Here is a 17279-nt window from a genome sequence, read left to right as displayed (position 1 = left end):
TCCAAGTCACACTTCCACGCTTACCTTTACCTTAATTTCACTAACTTGCCTGGGTTTATTAACCCACTGACTCTTAGCAGGTGCTCCAATGTTTGTCTAAATGCTGCCGGATAAATAATTTTATTTTTCACGTTTAATTCAATATCTTCATATGAAATCATTTTTGCATGCTTTTAGTGTTTTTATATTTGTCTAATGTACACACAAGCATATGTTCTTCCAGGAAACCCATCCACAGGTTCTGACTCGCTGGGGCTGATGGGGGGCGGGACTCAGGTCCTGCGGGGAAAGGCTCTTCTCCCCTCCACTCTCGCGTATCGTGGTTGGGGCGCCCGACCTCCGAGCTCCTTGTCTCCTGCGCTCGACTCTTCTTCCTGCCGGAGCTCGCGTCTCGTCACCTCTTCCCAATACCGGTCGCCATTGTTCAGGTAAAATCTATCCCTCAGTTTCATGCATAAGAGTGGCAGAGGTCTTATTGTTGTGAGGATACACTAGGGTTTGTCGAAAGAAAAAGAGAGTGTATGAACATGACTAACGCAAGGAGCTCCTATAGGAATGCAAATGAAGAAGAACTAGATGAATGAATGCCGAATGTTGAATGAATAATGAAAGTGCAGGGAAGAGATACAATTTGGTACCCAAGGAGTGGAGGTTGTTCAACAGCAAGTCTCTCTCCTGGGAACAAGTTGAGGGACAATGTCATCCTCCTTGAATGGATCTTGAGTGCAGCAGTTCGCAAACAACCGGCCTTTGATGCTGATGCCGAGGGTGATAGTGTTGTAGTGCAAGAAGCCAGAAAATGCAGTACATCAAAGTACTCTAGGGTTGTCACTGTTGATCTGGAGGCTGATAGGGCTGTATGGTGACCTAGCATTGCTGTCTGGTGTTGCTGATTGGAGTGAGCAACAACCAAAAAATGCAGGGCAGCAGGCTCTTGGGGTTGTCACGGCAGTAGTGATGGATACTGGCTGCAAAATGTATGCAGTAGGAGGATATAGTGCAGTAGGCAATGATGGGGAAGACGTTGTGTAGTTGGAGAAGAAGTTAGGCTATGTAGGGAGGAGAGGCAGAAGATGGCAGTTGGAGCTTGAGCATAGGGTATGGAGGGAAGGTAGCAGCTTATAGCTTGGAGAGGTGGGATGTGACGAGGGTGGTTATGCATTGACTCCCTTTTGTGGAGCATAAAGAGCCTTTCATCCTTCCAAAAGTCTTGTGTCTCATATTTTCTAAGTGAACGATTTAGATATTGTTTTCGGGTTGTATGAGAGTTGAGAGACTTAGCCACTAATAAAATATTAACTTTATGGTTAATTACATGGCTTAAAAGTTAACACCCCTTCTTAGGCCTCAAGGACAGAGGCTTAGGGATTAGAAATTTAAATTGGGTCTGGCAGGGCCAAGCAATTTCAGTTTCCGCAATTATTAATTACTGGAAATTCAATTTTAGAGGCTGAGTTATGCATGCACAAGTTTGACACTTGGTACTTGGGTAGAGAACATGCCATGCAAAGCTGGGACTGCCTGTTGGAGGCAGATTGGGCTGGTTGGACAGTAGAGGGAGAGGCTTTTGGGCTGAATACCTGCTGATTTGTCAGCTTGCTCTGGCAACCTGATCTTGGCACATCTCAGCTGTAGGCGACATAATCCTGGGCATCATTTGCTGAAGGCAGCAATCTGATGTGGAGGCCTCTGGGCAGCTGGTGATTGCTTTTCATGCTTCTTTCTTGCTGAGAATTGAAGAATTCTCTCACCTGTTACTCATCTTTCTCTCTCTTGCAAAATCTGAAGATTCTCAGCCCTGAGTTGCTGTTGTAGACCTAATTTCAGTAGAATTCAGGGTGTACCAGCTTGTCTTGGGATGCATGCTTGAAGAATTCAGGCAAACACGAAGCCCTATTTCTGTAAAGCATTGGAATCATAGCAGATCTAAAGGCATCCAGTCATCTAATGCAAGGGTACATGCATACGAAGGTTGAAGACTCAAGGGGCAAACCGTGGATTATTGTTACTGATCATTTGGGACAGCAACTGAAACCAGCTTTCCATCTGTGGAGGGGTGGTATTAACTTGATTATAACTTGATTACAGAAAGCAGTAATCAATGAAATGCTAAAACACAAACATTTACCAATCAACCTTGGAGATTGGACACCTTGTTGGCCCCAAAACTGGCGCCTCTTTTAGCATTTCTTTATCTTTAATTGCAATTGAATAATTCGAATACAATGGGATTCCTTCAATCCCCTTCACAATCCAAAAGCACTTTGTTGTCAATAATGACTAGCAAGTCTTCTAATTGATTTGACTCTTGATTTGCTTAGGCCGATTCCTTAAAAAATGAGATTTGCCCCAAATTCGAATGTTGGTTGGTCCCTCACTTGAATCTTGCTGAGCATTAATTCTTAGCCCTGAAGATTCAAGTCTTGAGGCTTCAATCTCTTGGTACACTTTCTGAGGTTGTTGTTAAGTCCTAATTTTTGTTGTAAATTAGGGTTTACAATGGAGAAAAACACAATTTCTCAGCCTCTAGGGATTAGAATGCTGAGATCTTTGGAGCAAGGCTGGGAAATGGCTAGAGAATGAGAGAGAATGCTGAATAGAGAGAAAATTTAGACTTCCATTGCAAGAAAATGGAAGAAATCAGCTGCTGCCCTGTCTAGACAGCCATGAAAGCTGTCTCCATTGATGGAACACATTGAATATGATGTTTGTTTGGCTAAAACAGGCCTTAAACTTTTGTCCCCTATTGCTATAGTCTCTTTAGGGCATGTCACTAGCTCTTGCAGGGTCTTTTGCTAGTTGGAAATGGCTTGCCAATTGTTGTAGTAGCTATAGCAACCTTCTCTTTGTCTCTCTCAGCTTGCACAAGGCTGGAGTGACCGTATCTCTCTCTCCTCCAGCATGAAGAACAGCTTTCCCACTTGCATGGGCAAGTTTCGCCAAGTAATAGCATTCTAAGCACATTTTTCAGCACTATTTGCTGGAGTGACCGTATCTCTCTCTCCTCCAGCATGAAGAACAGCTTTCCCACTTGCATGGGCAAGTTTTGCCAAGTAATAGCATTCTAAGCACATTTTTCAGCACTATTTGCATTATTAAATTAAATTTTACCTTTAAATTTTTTAAAATTAATTTAATAATTATTTTAGTGTCTAGAAAATTAGTCTAACGAACCAACAATTAAGTTGGCTATTGCAATTTATCTCCCAAGTGTTCTTGAGGCTTCTTTAGCCCTTGGATTGGCATTAAGTACATTAAATGCCAAATCCCTGGTGTCACCAACAACTGATACTTATGGCTAATAAAATGTCTTAGGCCAATTTTTGGTACTAGATACCACCTTGTATATGTGCAACATTACTTGAGACAACTTTTGCCTTTGACATCCATTGATTTCCAAGGGTCCTTGCCTCGTATACATGAAATAATCTCAGTTGCACTTTACATATGCAACACACTTAAACATTTGATTAAAAATTAATCCAAATGTTAAATAAAGCAAACAAAATTTCATGTCCTCATGCCCTCCCCATTGAAATCCTTGCAATTGTCCTTGATTGCATTGGTGGATGCATCACAAGCAAGCAAGGTATTACATTGGATTTTTCACAAGGTTGTTAGCAGATTAGTCAGCTCATGACTGAGTTTGTACATGTGGTACAACAGGCTGGGCACTAGAGATATTTTAGGCATTTTATTTGTTAGTATTTATGGGGATTTGGCATTATTTTCAGTGAGACTAGTCATATTTTATGGCATTTATTTGGCCAATATATTCTCAGGCTCCCTCCTCCTCATTCATTCATTACCTGACAGTTCTTGGGGAGAGGGAGTATGTGTCAGTTTCTCCACAGTCGGTGACTCACATTGCTTTTGTATTGCCTCATGTCTTGGTATATGGATTTCGTTTCCCGAGCATACATATGAGTTCTCATTTGTATTGTGTTCTCTCTTTCTTTCCTTTTGTCTTGTGTTCAGTAGTTTATTTCAGCACATGTTTATGCTTCCAATGCTGCATCACTTTTGACATGGTATCAGATTTCAGGATTCGTGCTCTTGCTGTGTTTTCTTGCTGATTTCAAGACTGTTTTTACCCTTGCTGATTAGGTGATTGCTGCTCCAACTAGACGGTCTATTTTACTTGCATTTTTAGCTGACGTCAACATCTGTATAGCCTGCGTGTCCGTTTCAGCCTGCATGTTGGTGCCTCTGCATCTCCTCTTGGCTGCTTGCATTATCAGGCCGTTTTTGTTGTTTTTGACGGTTTTTGATCGATTTTTTGACTTTTTGTAGCAGCTTTTGTTTTATTTTGGTCAGATTTTGGGTTCTATTGTATGTGAACTCTTGTATTTTTGTAGTCTATGCTCGTGTTTTGACTTTGTTCCCTCTCCAAATACCTTATTTTCTCTACTTCTCTTCTCAATCCTCTACAGATGGCTTCTCCATGTATATCCATTGATGATACGCTACATGGAGATTCTTGTGAGGCTTTTGTAGCTTCAGAGAGGGTTCGAAGATAAAGAAGTCGAAGGCCCAACGTTACCATTGTGGTAAGAAAGGTCATTTACAGAAGGATTGCAAAGAGTTAGCGGCTTCCAATAATAAAAAGGAGCAATAGATGAAGCGAGATGTGGACTCCTCTGACGAGTCATCATCTGCCTCAGCTTTTGACTCAGTTCCTCTAGCCAAGGTGAAGTCCAAGGCACGGAAGGGATCCTCTTTTTCGGATTGTGGGAAGGGCTTGGTGGCCCCTTCCTCAGCTACTTTCTAGTGGTGGTGATGCAGTCATCCCTCAGGACTCTCTAGTGCCAGAGAGGGAGTGTGAGAGGGTGGTGAGATGGGGTAACCGTGCTTCATTGTATTTTTATAGAGATGCATAGGATTCGGCGAGGGACATCCCTAATGCATCAGTCGAAGTCTGGCAGGTACAAATCTTGGGGCTGGGATTGACATCCAAGTTCATGATGGGCTGGTTATTTGATAGAGAGCGGGTGGCTTTCGTTTGGAGCTCACATGAGGGGACACTTTGGCGGTTTGGCTAAAGGACGAGAATCCATGGTCATTTATGCACTACGGCATTGGTGACAGGGTGGTCATGTGTGTTACATCAGAGGTACCATTGACGGACATGAGAGCTACTATGATTCTTCTCTATTTTTAGGGGCTGGTACGATTGACATTGACATTAGGTTCTCTCCGAGGCACCTCAGTGGTGGCTTGCGTACCCACTACTTGGGTATCCATGGTTCTACTCTGATGGACATTGTTGTATGTGCTATGATGAGACATTATCATTATACATTGTATTGTATTAGATCACCCATGATCTGAGAGAGGGTGTTAGCAGATTAGTGAGTTCATGGCTGAGTCTGTATATGTGGTACAACAGGCTGGCCACTAGAGATATTTTAGGTATATTATTTGTTAGTATTTATGGGGATTTGGCATTATTTGCAGCCAATTTGCTGGCCGACCACTCATATTTTATGGCATTTATTTGGCCTATGTATTCTTTGGCTCCCTTCTCTTCATTCATTCATCACCTGACAGTTCTTGGGGAGAGGGAGCATGTGCTAGTGCGTCCACAGCCGGTGACTCACATTGCTTATGTACTGTCTCATGTCTTGGTATATGGATTCCATTTTCTGAGCATACATTTGAGTTCTCATGTGTATTGTGTTCTCTCTTTCTTTTCTTTTGTCTTGTGTTCAGCAATTTATTTCAGCACATGTTTATGCTTCCATTGCTACACCACTTTTGACAAAGGCATCATAGTAAAGATAACATTGGCCACTGTTGCTAAACCATGCTACTACCAAACACATGTTGAAAATTACCGGTGAATATAACATAGCTTAAGACTCACCAAGAATCTCAAAAGCATTGCTAGAATATCATGGGATGCATCCATTACTCATGAGCTCAACTTATCTGGCAAAACCAAACTATAATATAGCATAAACCAAGCATAAACCATGGCTAAAACATCAACGGCATCATAACTCATGTTGTTGTCCATACAATTAGTTGAATACCACTGAAAACTAATGACCATTTATTGCAAATCAATCTAAGGTAAACAATTAGTAATGATCAAAAACCAATGAAGTGATGCAAATGTATAGTTCTAGAGCTGCAGAGAATAAACCATACCATGTGCTTACCAAACAAAGTGATTAGAACACTAAATAGTGATCCCTTGGCAAACATACTATTAGCTACAATACCGTGAATGTATACTAAATACATTTGAGATCCACTACATCTAGAGCTATCTATGATTGAGGAGTGGAGGTGCTAGCTTCCTCATGAGCATCATGTAATACTATGGACCCTTGCTCTATTGAACTTGATTGAGATTGATTCAAAGTTGACTCTAATCGGAAAGCATCAAGGTAAAGCTACAACAACTAAGAATAGTTTGCCAAGTCATCCTTCTCCATCCATTTGGCATCCATTGGTGAATAGTTATGATACTATATCAAATGTTATTTGGAAACCTTACCCTTAATCTTTTTCTCTTTGTGTGCCGATATCTACTCAAGTATCAATATCTCAAGTAAAGCTACAACAACTAAGAATGGTTTGCTAAGTCATCCTTCTCCATCCATTTGGCATCCATTGGTGACTAGTTATGATACTATGTCAAATATTATTTGGAAACCTTACCCTTGATCTTTTTCCCTTTGTGTGCCGATATTTACTGAAGTACCAATATCTCATTTAGCTCCTCAACCTTAGGTTAAATTTCAACAGATACATCTTCTAGCACATCACTATGAAAAGACCTTAATAAGCTCATATGAAAGGCATTATGTATCTGCTAGTGTGGAGGCAATTTCAGCCTATAACGTACATCACAGATTCTCTCCAACACTTAAAATGGCCCATAGTATCTCATACTTAACTTTGGGTACAATCTCTTTTTGCTCTTTCTCTTTTTTAGCTTTGCCTTTTCAAAACGTAGTATACATAATCACCCATTGCAAATTGCAAAGTATGTCTATAATGATCAACTGTCCTCTTTTGCTTATCTTGCGATCTTTGAAGTGCATACTTAACCTTCTCATAAGTTGTATCCTTGCTCTCCACGTAGCGATCAACCTCAAAGAATTTATCCTATGTGTGCCAAATAGGGGATACTTCCTGACCACCCTCTAGCACCTCAAAAGGAGTCTCACCAGTGGAACTACATACCATGTTATGATATGCAAACTCAACCAACAGCAAATACTGTTTCCATTGCGCTTCAAAAGATCCAAAACTATAAAGTTAGCCTTCTTAGATTGACCATCAATTTGTGGATGGAAGGATGCGAAGAGAATTTCAGCATAGTGTACATGTTCTCAAATAGCCCTTTCCAAAACAAACTGGTCGTCTGTGGGTCTCAATCAGTAACGATCGACTCTAGCATGCCATGATAATTAAACACATGTTGCATAAAAAGATATGCCATATGATCAGCCTTTACCTTCTTCCTCACTAGAATAAAATGGGCCTACTTATTGAACCTGCAAATTATAGTCCATATCCCATCATACCTTGTAGATGCATGAGAAAGCTCAAAGATAAAATCCATAGCAATGTTGTGCCAAGGTCTATCTGGAATAGGCAAGGGTTGCAATAAACCTGGCATCTTTTGCCTGCCATACGTTACTTTTTGGCGCACAATGCATGTCTTGACAAATTGCTCAACATCATATCTCAAAGCTGATCAATAAAAAAAGTGCTCCACTCCCTTGGCTCTGGCATCAATACCTCTATGCCTTGCATAAGGAGGAGCATGATTCTCAGTCATCACCTTGGCCCTCAATCGCTTTGTGACATACAGTCGTCCATGCATCATCAAAAAACCCTCTCTAAGTGCTCATGCCTTTGGCTATTGCAAAGTTGATCATATACATTTCCAAAGCTTGAATCAACAACATATTGATTTCTCATGGCATCCAACTCAGTGTGGTAAACCATGCTTACAGTTGATAATAACTGAGGCTTACGTGACAGTGCATTAGCCACTATGTTTTTTTAAAATAGAAACAAGGAATGCCTGTTCCGACACTTAGGAATGGATTATGCGTTCCAGGAGACTAAACTTGCGAAATGCTCCAGTCTGTTCCTTGCCCCATTCCAGTGCGTTTCCATGATGTTCCCTATCTAGAACAGTCGTTCCAACATGGCCTCTATTAAAAAAAAGAAGTTAAAACGTACCTTAATATTTGTTCCGTTGCGTATTCGCTTGTCCTACGTCAATCTCCCGCCTTGCGTTGATCTCCCGCCCATCATTTGACTATGCTGCACGTGCAATAGGCCGACTGTTGCCTGCAGGGTGTCGACACCTCTCTCTCTCTTATTGTTCAGACTCTCTCTCTCTCTCTCTATCTCTCTCAACTCTCTTTTGCGCACTCGCTTCCTCTCATCTCATTGCCAAGCCCCATGGGTTGTCATGAGCTCTTGCGGAGTGGGAGGTTCACACTAGGTGCATCATCAACAATCAAATTTCAGCTTTTCTAAATTCCAGGGTGTCTGCTAACCATGCACACCACTTTCAATTTTATTTAAATGTTAAGAAATTTTTGTAAATTGTACCAACGTCGGGGCATTATGGACAAATTTTGCACATATGGAGCAATTTGGGACTTGAAATGCCCCCTTGTTGATTGCCCCAAATTGCTCCCAATGTCACAAATTGGATGATTGCCCCAAATTGCCCCAATTATCCCAAATTTCTCGATTGTTCCAAATTTAAAGTGTTAACAATTGAGGCCTGAATTGCCCCCAAATATGGGGCTTTTGGGATCTGAAATTGCCCTCAAATTTGGGGCATTTCAGATCGGTCTTTGCCCCAAATTTAGGGGCGATTCAGCAGGGATTCACAGCTTAAATTTGGCTGCAATGTCTCCAAAATTTTAGGCAACTTGTGGCAATTTGGGGCATTTTGTATCAGTTGTTACCCCAAAAATTGGGGCTTTCTCAACAAGGATTGGGGCCCAAATTTGACTGCAATATCCCCAAAATTGGGGCATTCAGATCCCGGGATCTGAAAGAGCCCCAAAATTTGGGGCATTTTCAGCCAAGAAATGCAGGCTGGAATGCCCCAAATTTGGGGCATTTTCAGCAAAAGGAATGTAGGCTGAAATAGCACCAAAATTCGGGCATTTTTAGCAAACACATGCATGTTGAAATTTTGGCTGCAATTTCATTGAACTTTACTAATTATTTGTCACTTTTATATAGATGGCAGCATTGACATCTATGGGATCTTCATCATCCTTAGTAGATACTTCGTCAACAATTGGACAAAGTTGAAGCACTACTTGGTCATGATGGGATGAGGCAGATGTAGGGGTGCCATTGAGAGGTGGAGGTGCTAGCCCTTGGAAATGCAAACTTTGCTTTTATGCTTGCACTAGTGGGGCTGATAAAGTGAGAGCCCATCTTCTACATGAGGAGGGGAAAGAGGTATGTTTTTACACCAATGTGTCAGATGAGAAAAGATAGAGGTTACTTTACTGCATAGCCACTTCTATGGGGAATTCACACGGTAGGAGGATGCCAAACATAGCTGTGGATCCAACAACCTGGACTCCAAGGCTAGCTGGGCATGGTGCTTCATGCAGAAAACCACAAGGATTAGTGGTTACGCAGCCTTCTCGTGGGCCATCAGTGGCAGCAGGTCGTGGTGTTAGAAAGAGTTCATTTCACACTTCATGGGAACCAAATAAAAAAAAGGAAACAGATGCAAGATTGGCACGCTTTTTCTACCATGATGATATTGCATTCAAATCAGGCAAGTCACTGTATTTTTTAAATATGGCGACAAAGATTGTAGAGTATGGACCCACATATAGGCCCCCTTCATTAAAAACTATCAGGACTATTTTGCTTCAAAAGGAGAAAGCAACCATAGAGATTGCAACAGCAAATATTCGCAATCAATGGGCAAGAAATGGAGTGACATTGATAGCAGACGGATGGAGTGACACACGCTATAGGTCCATACATGGTGGTGTTGCATATTCTCATGGGGATATATACTTCATTGATAGTCACGATGCTTTAGAGATTGGAAAGAGTGCAGATGTATTGGCATTTGAGTGGTGTGAGGCAGTGTAGACTATTGGGGCAGAAAATGTAGTGCAGTTTGTGGCAGATAGTGAACCTACAAATAGGGCAGCAGGAAACATTTTAATGGAAATGTATCCACATATCACCTTTAGTCCATGCATGGCGCATTGCTTGAATAACTTGTTGAAGGATATTAGGGACTTGCCATGGATTGCATCTCTTGTTGCGAAAGGCAATAAGATTGTTACATTCATATATAATCATTAGTATTTGCATGCTGAGTTTTGCAAGAGAAGTGACAAAGAACTTCTGAAATACTCGGAAACACGATTTACATATAACTTTATTATGCTTGGTCGAATGCACTATTGCAAAGATGCAATTAGGAAGCTATTTGCTAGTTATGAGTATGAAAATTGGACTGGGGTTGCCACTGGTACTGTTGTGTTATGTAATGCATGTGTCTCTGATAGAGATTTTTGGGATGAGGTGAATCACACCAAGCAATGGTTGATCATATCATGCACATAATGAGGCTTGCACAGATGGTATGGATCTATGCATTGGGAAGATCTATGAAGGTACGGATCACATTATTGAGAATTCGGAGAGTTTGGAACCAAATACATATAGGTATGAGCAGATTAAGGAGTTATACATTAGTAGATGGAATGAGTATGACTCTCCTATGCATGTCGTAGTATATGTGCTTGTTCTTGAGTTTCAAGGGAAGATGCAAGAAAGAGACCTTGAGGTAGTCAAGGCTTGGAACACATTGCTTGCAAGGCTTCATCCTAGCCGTGAAATGCAACACAAAATAAAAAATCAACTCTGTGTATTGGCAGTCATTGGGGATGTTTGATATAGAGGATGCACTAGAGGATAGGACAAATATTGGGGCTGCTTTATGGTGGGAGGACTATGAGGTAGAAGCTCCAGAGTTGTAGAAGTCAAACAATTAGCTCTTCTTGTTTAAAACAACTATGGAGCTTATTCAATCACATTCACACAAAGAAGAGAAATCGACTTGGTGCAATCAAGACGAATGACCTAGGTTATGTGAGCTTTAACCTTCTCTTGCTAGCTCGTACATTAGTTACAAAGCTTGATTTTTTTATACGATGGGAAAAAGATAATAATGAAGATGACGATGATGATGATGGTGATGGCCAGGATGTTGTTCAACAGGATGAGCATTCAGGCGCAGGGGAGCTATCTTCCATGAATGAGAGCACTTAGCCTCTTGGAACTTTTGAGTATTGACTTGGAACTAGGAGTTGTTGTAACTTGAATCTTTAGACTTTAGTGCATATTCTGTGGCTTTGCAATGGACATTTGTTGGACTTATGCAACATTGTTGATTACAATGTGACAATCCATTGCTGATTACAATGTTTTGAATCTTTATTGTTGTTGATTATTATGTCTCTAAATTCATGAATTATGGTTGATATCGAAAAAGGATATTAATAGGTCAATTTATAAATTATGTGTACATGCCATATGGTTGGTCAATGATTTTGTGATCAAATTACTAAAGTCATTTCTATGTGTTTCAATTCTTCATATCTTTAGATTCTAAGTGTTGATTGTATGTGTGTTCGGTGGGTCCCATTCCCGTTCGCGTTCCTCGTTCTTGGTAACTACGCATATGCTTCCTTGACAATTTTATCTGCATCAGAAAGTACCTCAATGTTTGATGATTTAGATTCTGTCTACACTGTGAAATCAACCCCTAACAAATAGTGTTTCCATGTAGATAGTGCATGAGTTACAACTAAGAGCTCTTTCTCATAGACCTGCAAATTCCTCTTTGCACCATGGTTAACATGACTTTCATAAGTAATTGCACGGCCATCTTGCATTAATAAAGCCCCAATGCTGTTTCCACATGCATCGCATTGCACAACAAATAACTTCCTGAGATCAAGCAACATTCTTTTTGTAGTACGAACAAAGTTTCATAAAGCTACGAATCTCATGAACATTCTTGAGATGTGGCCATGAAGGAATTGCCTTAACTTTTGCAAGATCCATACGAATGCCATCATTCAAGGCCTGATACAATGTGCCCTAAAAAGTGGATCTCATTCAAGAAGAATTCACTTTTCTTGTCATTTATCAACAATTGATATTCATGCAACTCATTGAATACTATTACCAAGTGCTTTCGATGCTCCATCTCATTCTTTGAAAAGACAATCACGTCATCAAAGAAAGTACCCACAAATGCCTTATGTTACTGAAGTATGCTATCCATCATTCTATTGAATGTGGAAGGAGCATTAGTAAGCCCAAATGGCATGACAAAAACCTCATATAAACCAAAAGATGTTCGGAAAGTTGTCTAAGATACATCTTTATGCTTAATCCGAATTTGATGGTATCCACTTTTCAAATTTATATGGCTGAAAATAGTTTCCCCTTGTAATCTATCCAAGATATCATCGATCCCAGGGATCAGAAATCTGTTCTTTATTGTGATTTTATTCAACGCAGGATAATCAATACACATGTGCCATGATCCATCCTTTTTTTGCACTAGAAGCATTAGTGAACAAATTGAAGATGAGCTGGGCTGAATCAGCCCTTTCTCTAACAGCTCATTCATACGACTCTTGATCTCCTCTTGGGGCGCACTACCTTTGTAAGGTGGCTTGTTAGGAGGGTTACTGCTAGGGATCAAGTCTATGCCATGATCTTTGGGCCTTTTAGGTGGTAGCTGCCTTGAAAGTGACCAAAACAAGGAATCAACACACATTTTCAGAAATGACATGTGATCTTTATCAAAATGAGTCACATTTCCAACATTTTCATTATCACGTTTATCTTTAGTGAAAAACCAAGTAAGCTGAAATGGAAAAAGTAGATACAAGAGGGACATATTCCCCTTTCAAATTTACATCCAAAGTATGAACTTTGCTGTTGAGAAACCCTTCACTCTTCATCCGCAGTTTGCGTTTCTACGTTTTGCGTTTAGGATTTGCGTATAGGGTTTGCTTCCCCAAAAAGGGGCGCCATCCTAGATTGACTGTGCCTATTTATAGGCCACTCTCTCATTCATTCCTGACGGTTGATTCATTCAGTCCGTCATCTCTTCTCTCCAGCCTCTTCACTATCCTCGCGCCCCTTCAAGAGGACATTGTGGTTCGTGGTTTGTGGCTCTCTTCATCATCTGCCTTGTGCTACGGCACCCTTGTTTCCTTATATCACATTCACTCCATGATTCAAGTCTTCATCATTCCATTCATCAGAGTTTCTTCTCTCTTCTCTTCTCTTCTCCATGTTTGTCAAGTTCACTCCGTGTTCCTCCTCGAAAACCCTATTGTCTTGCTGGTACGTCATCTTTTGACATGGTATCGGAGCCGCTTCTGCTCAAACAATGGCAAAGATCCTCCACTCTAGTGAAGGCAAAGACCGGTGGCGAGTTCTGCATCCACTTCTCTTCTTCTTCCGCTGCATCAAAATCTCATTTTTGTAGATTTCAGGTGTTTCAGCTTGCTGCCTACACCCTGTTCGCGGAGGATATCTCAGCCGAAGCTGTTTATTGCTGTCTCCATCAGTTGGTGTCAGCTTTCCACTCGCAGTTTGTAGTTGTTTATAGTAGAACGACTGTTGTTGATCACTCTCCATTCAGAAAACAATCTCGTTTTTGCAGATTTCAGTCTCTTACTGCTGGTCACATCCTCCTCCCACTGGCAGCTCACTTCCAGCCCTTCCACTACCTTCCCACTTCTTGAGGCGGACATTGCGGTTCGTGCTTCACACTGCCCTTACATCCCTTGAGGCGACATCTTTAGATTTATGTGCAACATCTAACGAGAAAGAATGTATTATACATTCTTTAATTAGCTTTTATTGAAAGGCAGTTCTTCTCTGCTCTTCACTTTTCTTGGCTCTGTGAGCCATGATCAATTGCATCTCCTTATTTGTGATAGAATAATGACGTGTGTCTCCAACTTAGTCAGAAGGATCTCCGGCCGTGTCGAAACCTTGTGGAGTTGGTAGTGGATGTAACTCTTGTCTAGCTCTTGACATAGGCTTTTTTGGAGAATGAGTAGGTCTGGATCGCGTTTTCAAAGATGGAGCTTTCCAATCAAGGGCCTAGGTTTCTTCAGCGAGTACCTAGCTTTAATACCACGAAAAGAAATTCTTGTCTATGGAATATAAAACACAATTGTATGACAAACACACAAATTGATAAAGAGACACAGTTAGGGTTAGGGTTAACACAGAGACAATGAACATAGAAGATAATGAAATTGAATAGCGAATGAAAAGATACAATGCTCAATGCAACAGATGCACTATGCAAGGTAAAAATTGACCCTCGAATTCATGTGTCTCCAAGACTAGGGTAGAGAGTGTCATGAGGACATATATTTTTGAAACCTCACTTAACATGTGGATCAATTTTTAATCACATGATTAGGTAAATGTTGCACATGTGAGGTGCAACTGGGGTTAAAGTACATTTACAAGTCCAGGACCTGAAGAAATCACAGGATGTCGAAGGCAAACATTGCTATAAGTTATGTTGCACAGGTACTTGGTGGCATTTGGTGCCAATTGTTGGCCTAAGTCATTCATCTGGCCGTAAGGGTCAGTTGATGACACTAGAGAAGTTGCGTTTAATGGTACCTAAGGCCAATCTGATGGTTAAAGATGGCGCAGAGATACTTGGGAATGAAAGTTGCCTAGCCAATTTAATTATTGGCCAGTTAGATTATATTTTAGGGCATCGAAATAATTAAAGACTGAAAATTAATATTTAATTATGAAAAATGTTGGAAAAACCATTTGGAAAGACTGCCACTTGTCAAAAATGCCCATGCAAGACTGAAAAACGTCTTTAGAGGTTGGAGAGAGGCATTTTTAGTATATTCAGTCTGCAAGAGAGAGGGAGGGGAGGCTGCTGGTCTGATTTACAGCCATTGGAGGATCTTCTGAGGTTGCCAAGGGCAGGAGAAGACCAATTAACAGGAGGAGACAACATCTACAGGCTGTTGAGACAGGGCAGCAGCAGTAAATGAATGATTTACTTCAGGTCTTTGCATCTATAAGCCGTTGTGGCAAGGCAGCAATTGCATTAGATTGAATTTCAATCATTCTTCGCGACAAATCTCTGAATTTTCTCTCTCTACAGCTTTCCCTCTTATCTCCCAGCCATTTCACAGCCTTGCTCTGAAGATCTTGCTTCGAAGATCTCAGCATTTGGATTCCTGGAGGTTGAGAAATTTTAGATTTCTTTGCTGTAAACCCTAATCTGTAGCAGAAATTAGGGTTTATCAGCAGCAGCCTCGGGACGCGTGCCAAAAATTGGAAGCTACAAGACTTGGATTCAACAGGGTTGAGGCTGTTTTTAGCCTATTCAAGTGGAGGGACCAGCAAATAATTGAATTTTGGGCTTTCATCTCCATCAAAGCAGGTGAAGGCCAATTGATTGCCCGAATCAAGGGGCAAATCAAATTAAAGACTTGCTGGTGATTTTGAATAGTAAGGGGAGTTGGAATACTGAAAGGAATTGGGAGAATTCTATTGCAAATTAACTTCTTCTTCAATAAAGCTAAGTTCGAAAGGGATACCAATTGTGGGGCCAATTAGATGTGCATTGTCCAAGATCAGTAGGTAAATTTGTATTTTCAGATTTGCATTAACTGTTTGCTGCTATAATTAAGTTGTAATCAGGAATTTACCACCCATCCACGGAAGGAAGGCTAGTTACAGAGAGTATGAGCAGAAGAGTGTGTCATGCTCCAATGGATCTCGAGATGTAGTAGAGTGTCCCCAAATGTATTTGGCAGCAACAAACATAGCTTGTGAAGGTCGGATCAATGACAGCATAGGTATGCGGGGCAAGACAACAAACGTAGCATGTACTGATGATGTGGCCGCTTGTCGATGCAGCAAATCTGGTAAATGCAGCCTAAATGATGATGTGGCAAATCAAGCGGCCCCAAAATCAGGAAACACAAATGTGGATGATGATGTGGTAGGTCAAGTGGCTCTTGGGACAGAAAAATGCAGATGTGGCTGGCCATATAGTGCAACAAACACTGATTTCAGGCCACGTGGCAGCAAAGGGCAGGTGGGAAAGGTGTGGGTTGTAGTTGTGTGATTGGAAAGTAGGCTAGAAGGCTGGTAAACAGTCCCGAACAGCAGCAAAAGGCTGGATAGAAAGCGCCAAATGGTAGAGAGCAATGGATAGCTCTAGTTGAGATATGCTCCGTGAATGGGGTGTGGACAGCAGCGAAATCAGCCTTTCGCTGATTACTGTTGTTAAACAACAATAGATTGATATGGCTTTCTTTTTGTTTTTGAAATTGAAGAAGAGCTTGCAAAGCAGGTATCGTAATGAATTTACAAGTCTGCTGTCCTATAAATCGGCAGTGAAAGAAGAGGGACTATCGAGGTATTCGATGATGGAGTGGAGGATGATGATGGAGATGGATGGGGTCAACTTTAGGCTATCTTTAGCTTCTGTTAAAGAGTTTACAACCCAGAAAATTGATGTAGAATGAGGAAAAACAAGCTCTCTTTATAGGAGAAAGAGGGGAAAGGGAAAGTGGAGTAGTACAAGACAAGTGTTTAATCATGTATCATGAGGTGTGACAAGTGGTGGACACTTGGAAGCTTGTGTGACATGTGTCCTAACACTTGTTTCTTCTCTATGGCCTTGTTGGATTGAAGAGACCTCCTAAAATTTAGGGATCTCTCTCCCCCCTTCCCTCGTTGCCCAAAATATAGGTGTCACATTGCTATGTGAAAGCTCTTTTCGAGTGCATTGCAAAAACAATGTTGGACCTTTAAGTGAGCTTTCTATCTGAAGATATGTGCATTTTAAGCCTTCAACCTACACATGCACATCATTTTATGATCATGCCATTTTGGTTATCGTAATTGTCTGTTCTGGCGAATCTAGTCTATACTTCAAGGCGTTAATTCTTTTTGTGTGTGCGTTTGACCTTCATTTGCTTGAGTTTTGATCATAGGTGCCCATTTGCATATAGGTGGAAGTGTGTACTATCTTTCTTCTAGAGTATGGGTCCACAAAACCTTTGACCACTCATTAGTGGCCATCTCTAATGAACTTTTCTATATATCTAGTAAGTGCAAAGAATTCAATAAATGATTAAATGTGCAAATTAATAAAAAGGATGCAAATCCTTTTTGTAGTATGTTGTGACATAGCTTGGGGGGGTCCTCAAGCACTA

The 17279-nt window shown here is 40.9% G+C and overlaps 1 protein-coding gene across 3 annotated transcripts in view; it reads left to right on the top strand.

The window, feature by feature from the left end:
- The first annotated feature begins 208 nt into the window (after window positions 1–208).
- The window catches only part of LOC148011668 (uncharacterized), a 33361-nt gene continuing 16290 nt past the window's right edge, over window positions 209–17279 (top strand). For all 3 annotated transcript variants that reach the window (XM_087669921.1, XM_087669919.1, XM_087669918.1), the window contains exon 1: window positions 209–428. In XM_087669921.1, coding sequence (XP_087526047.1) covers window positions 259–428 — 170 coding nt within the window. In that variant the 5' untranslated portion in view covers window positions 209–258. The remainder of the gene's footprint in view (window positions 429–17279) is intronic.

Source organism: Lygodium microphyllum, chromosome 28 (genome assembly GCF_053477565.2).
Source record: "Lygodium microphyllum isolate KBCC chromosome 28, Lygodium_microphyllum_v1.1.10, whole genome shotgun sequence".
NCBI classification, from domain to species: domain Eukaryota; kingdom Viridiplantae; phylum Streptophyta; class Polypodiopsida; order Schizaeales; family Lygodiaceae; genus Lygodium; species Lygodium microphyllum.
Note: the sequence above shows the minus strand (reverse complement) of the source record. Positions and strands in the feature narration are given on the sequence as shown.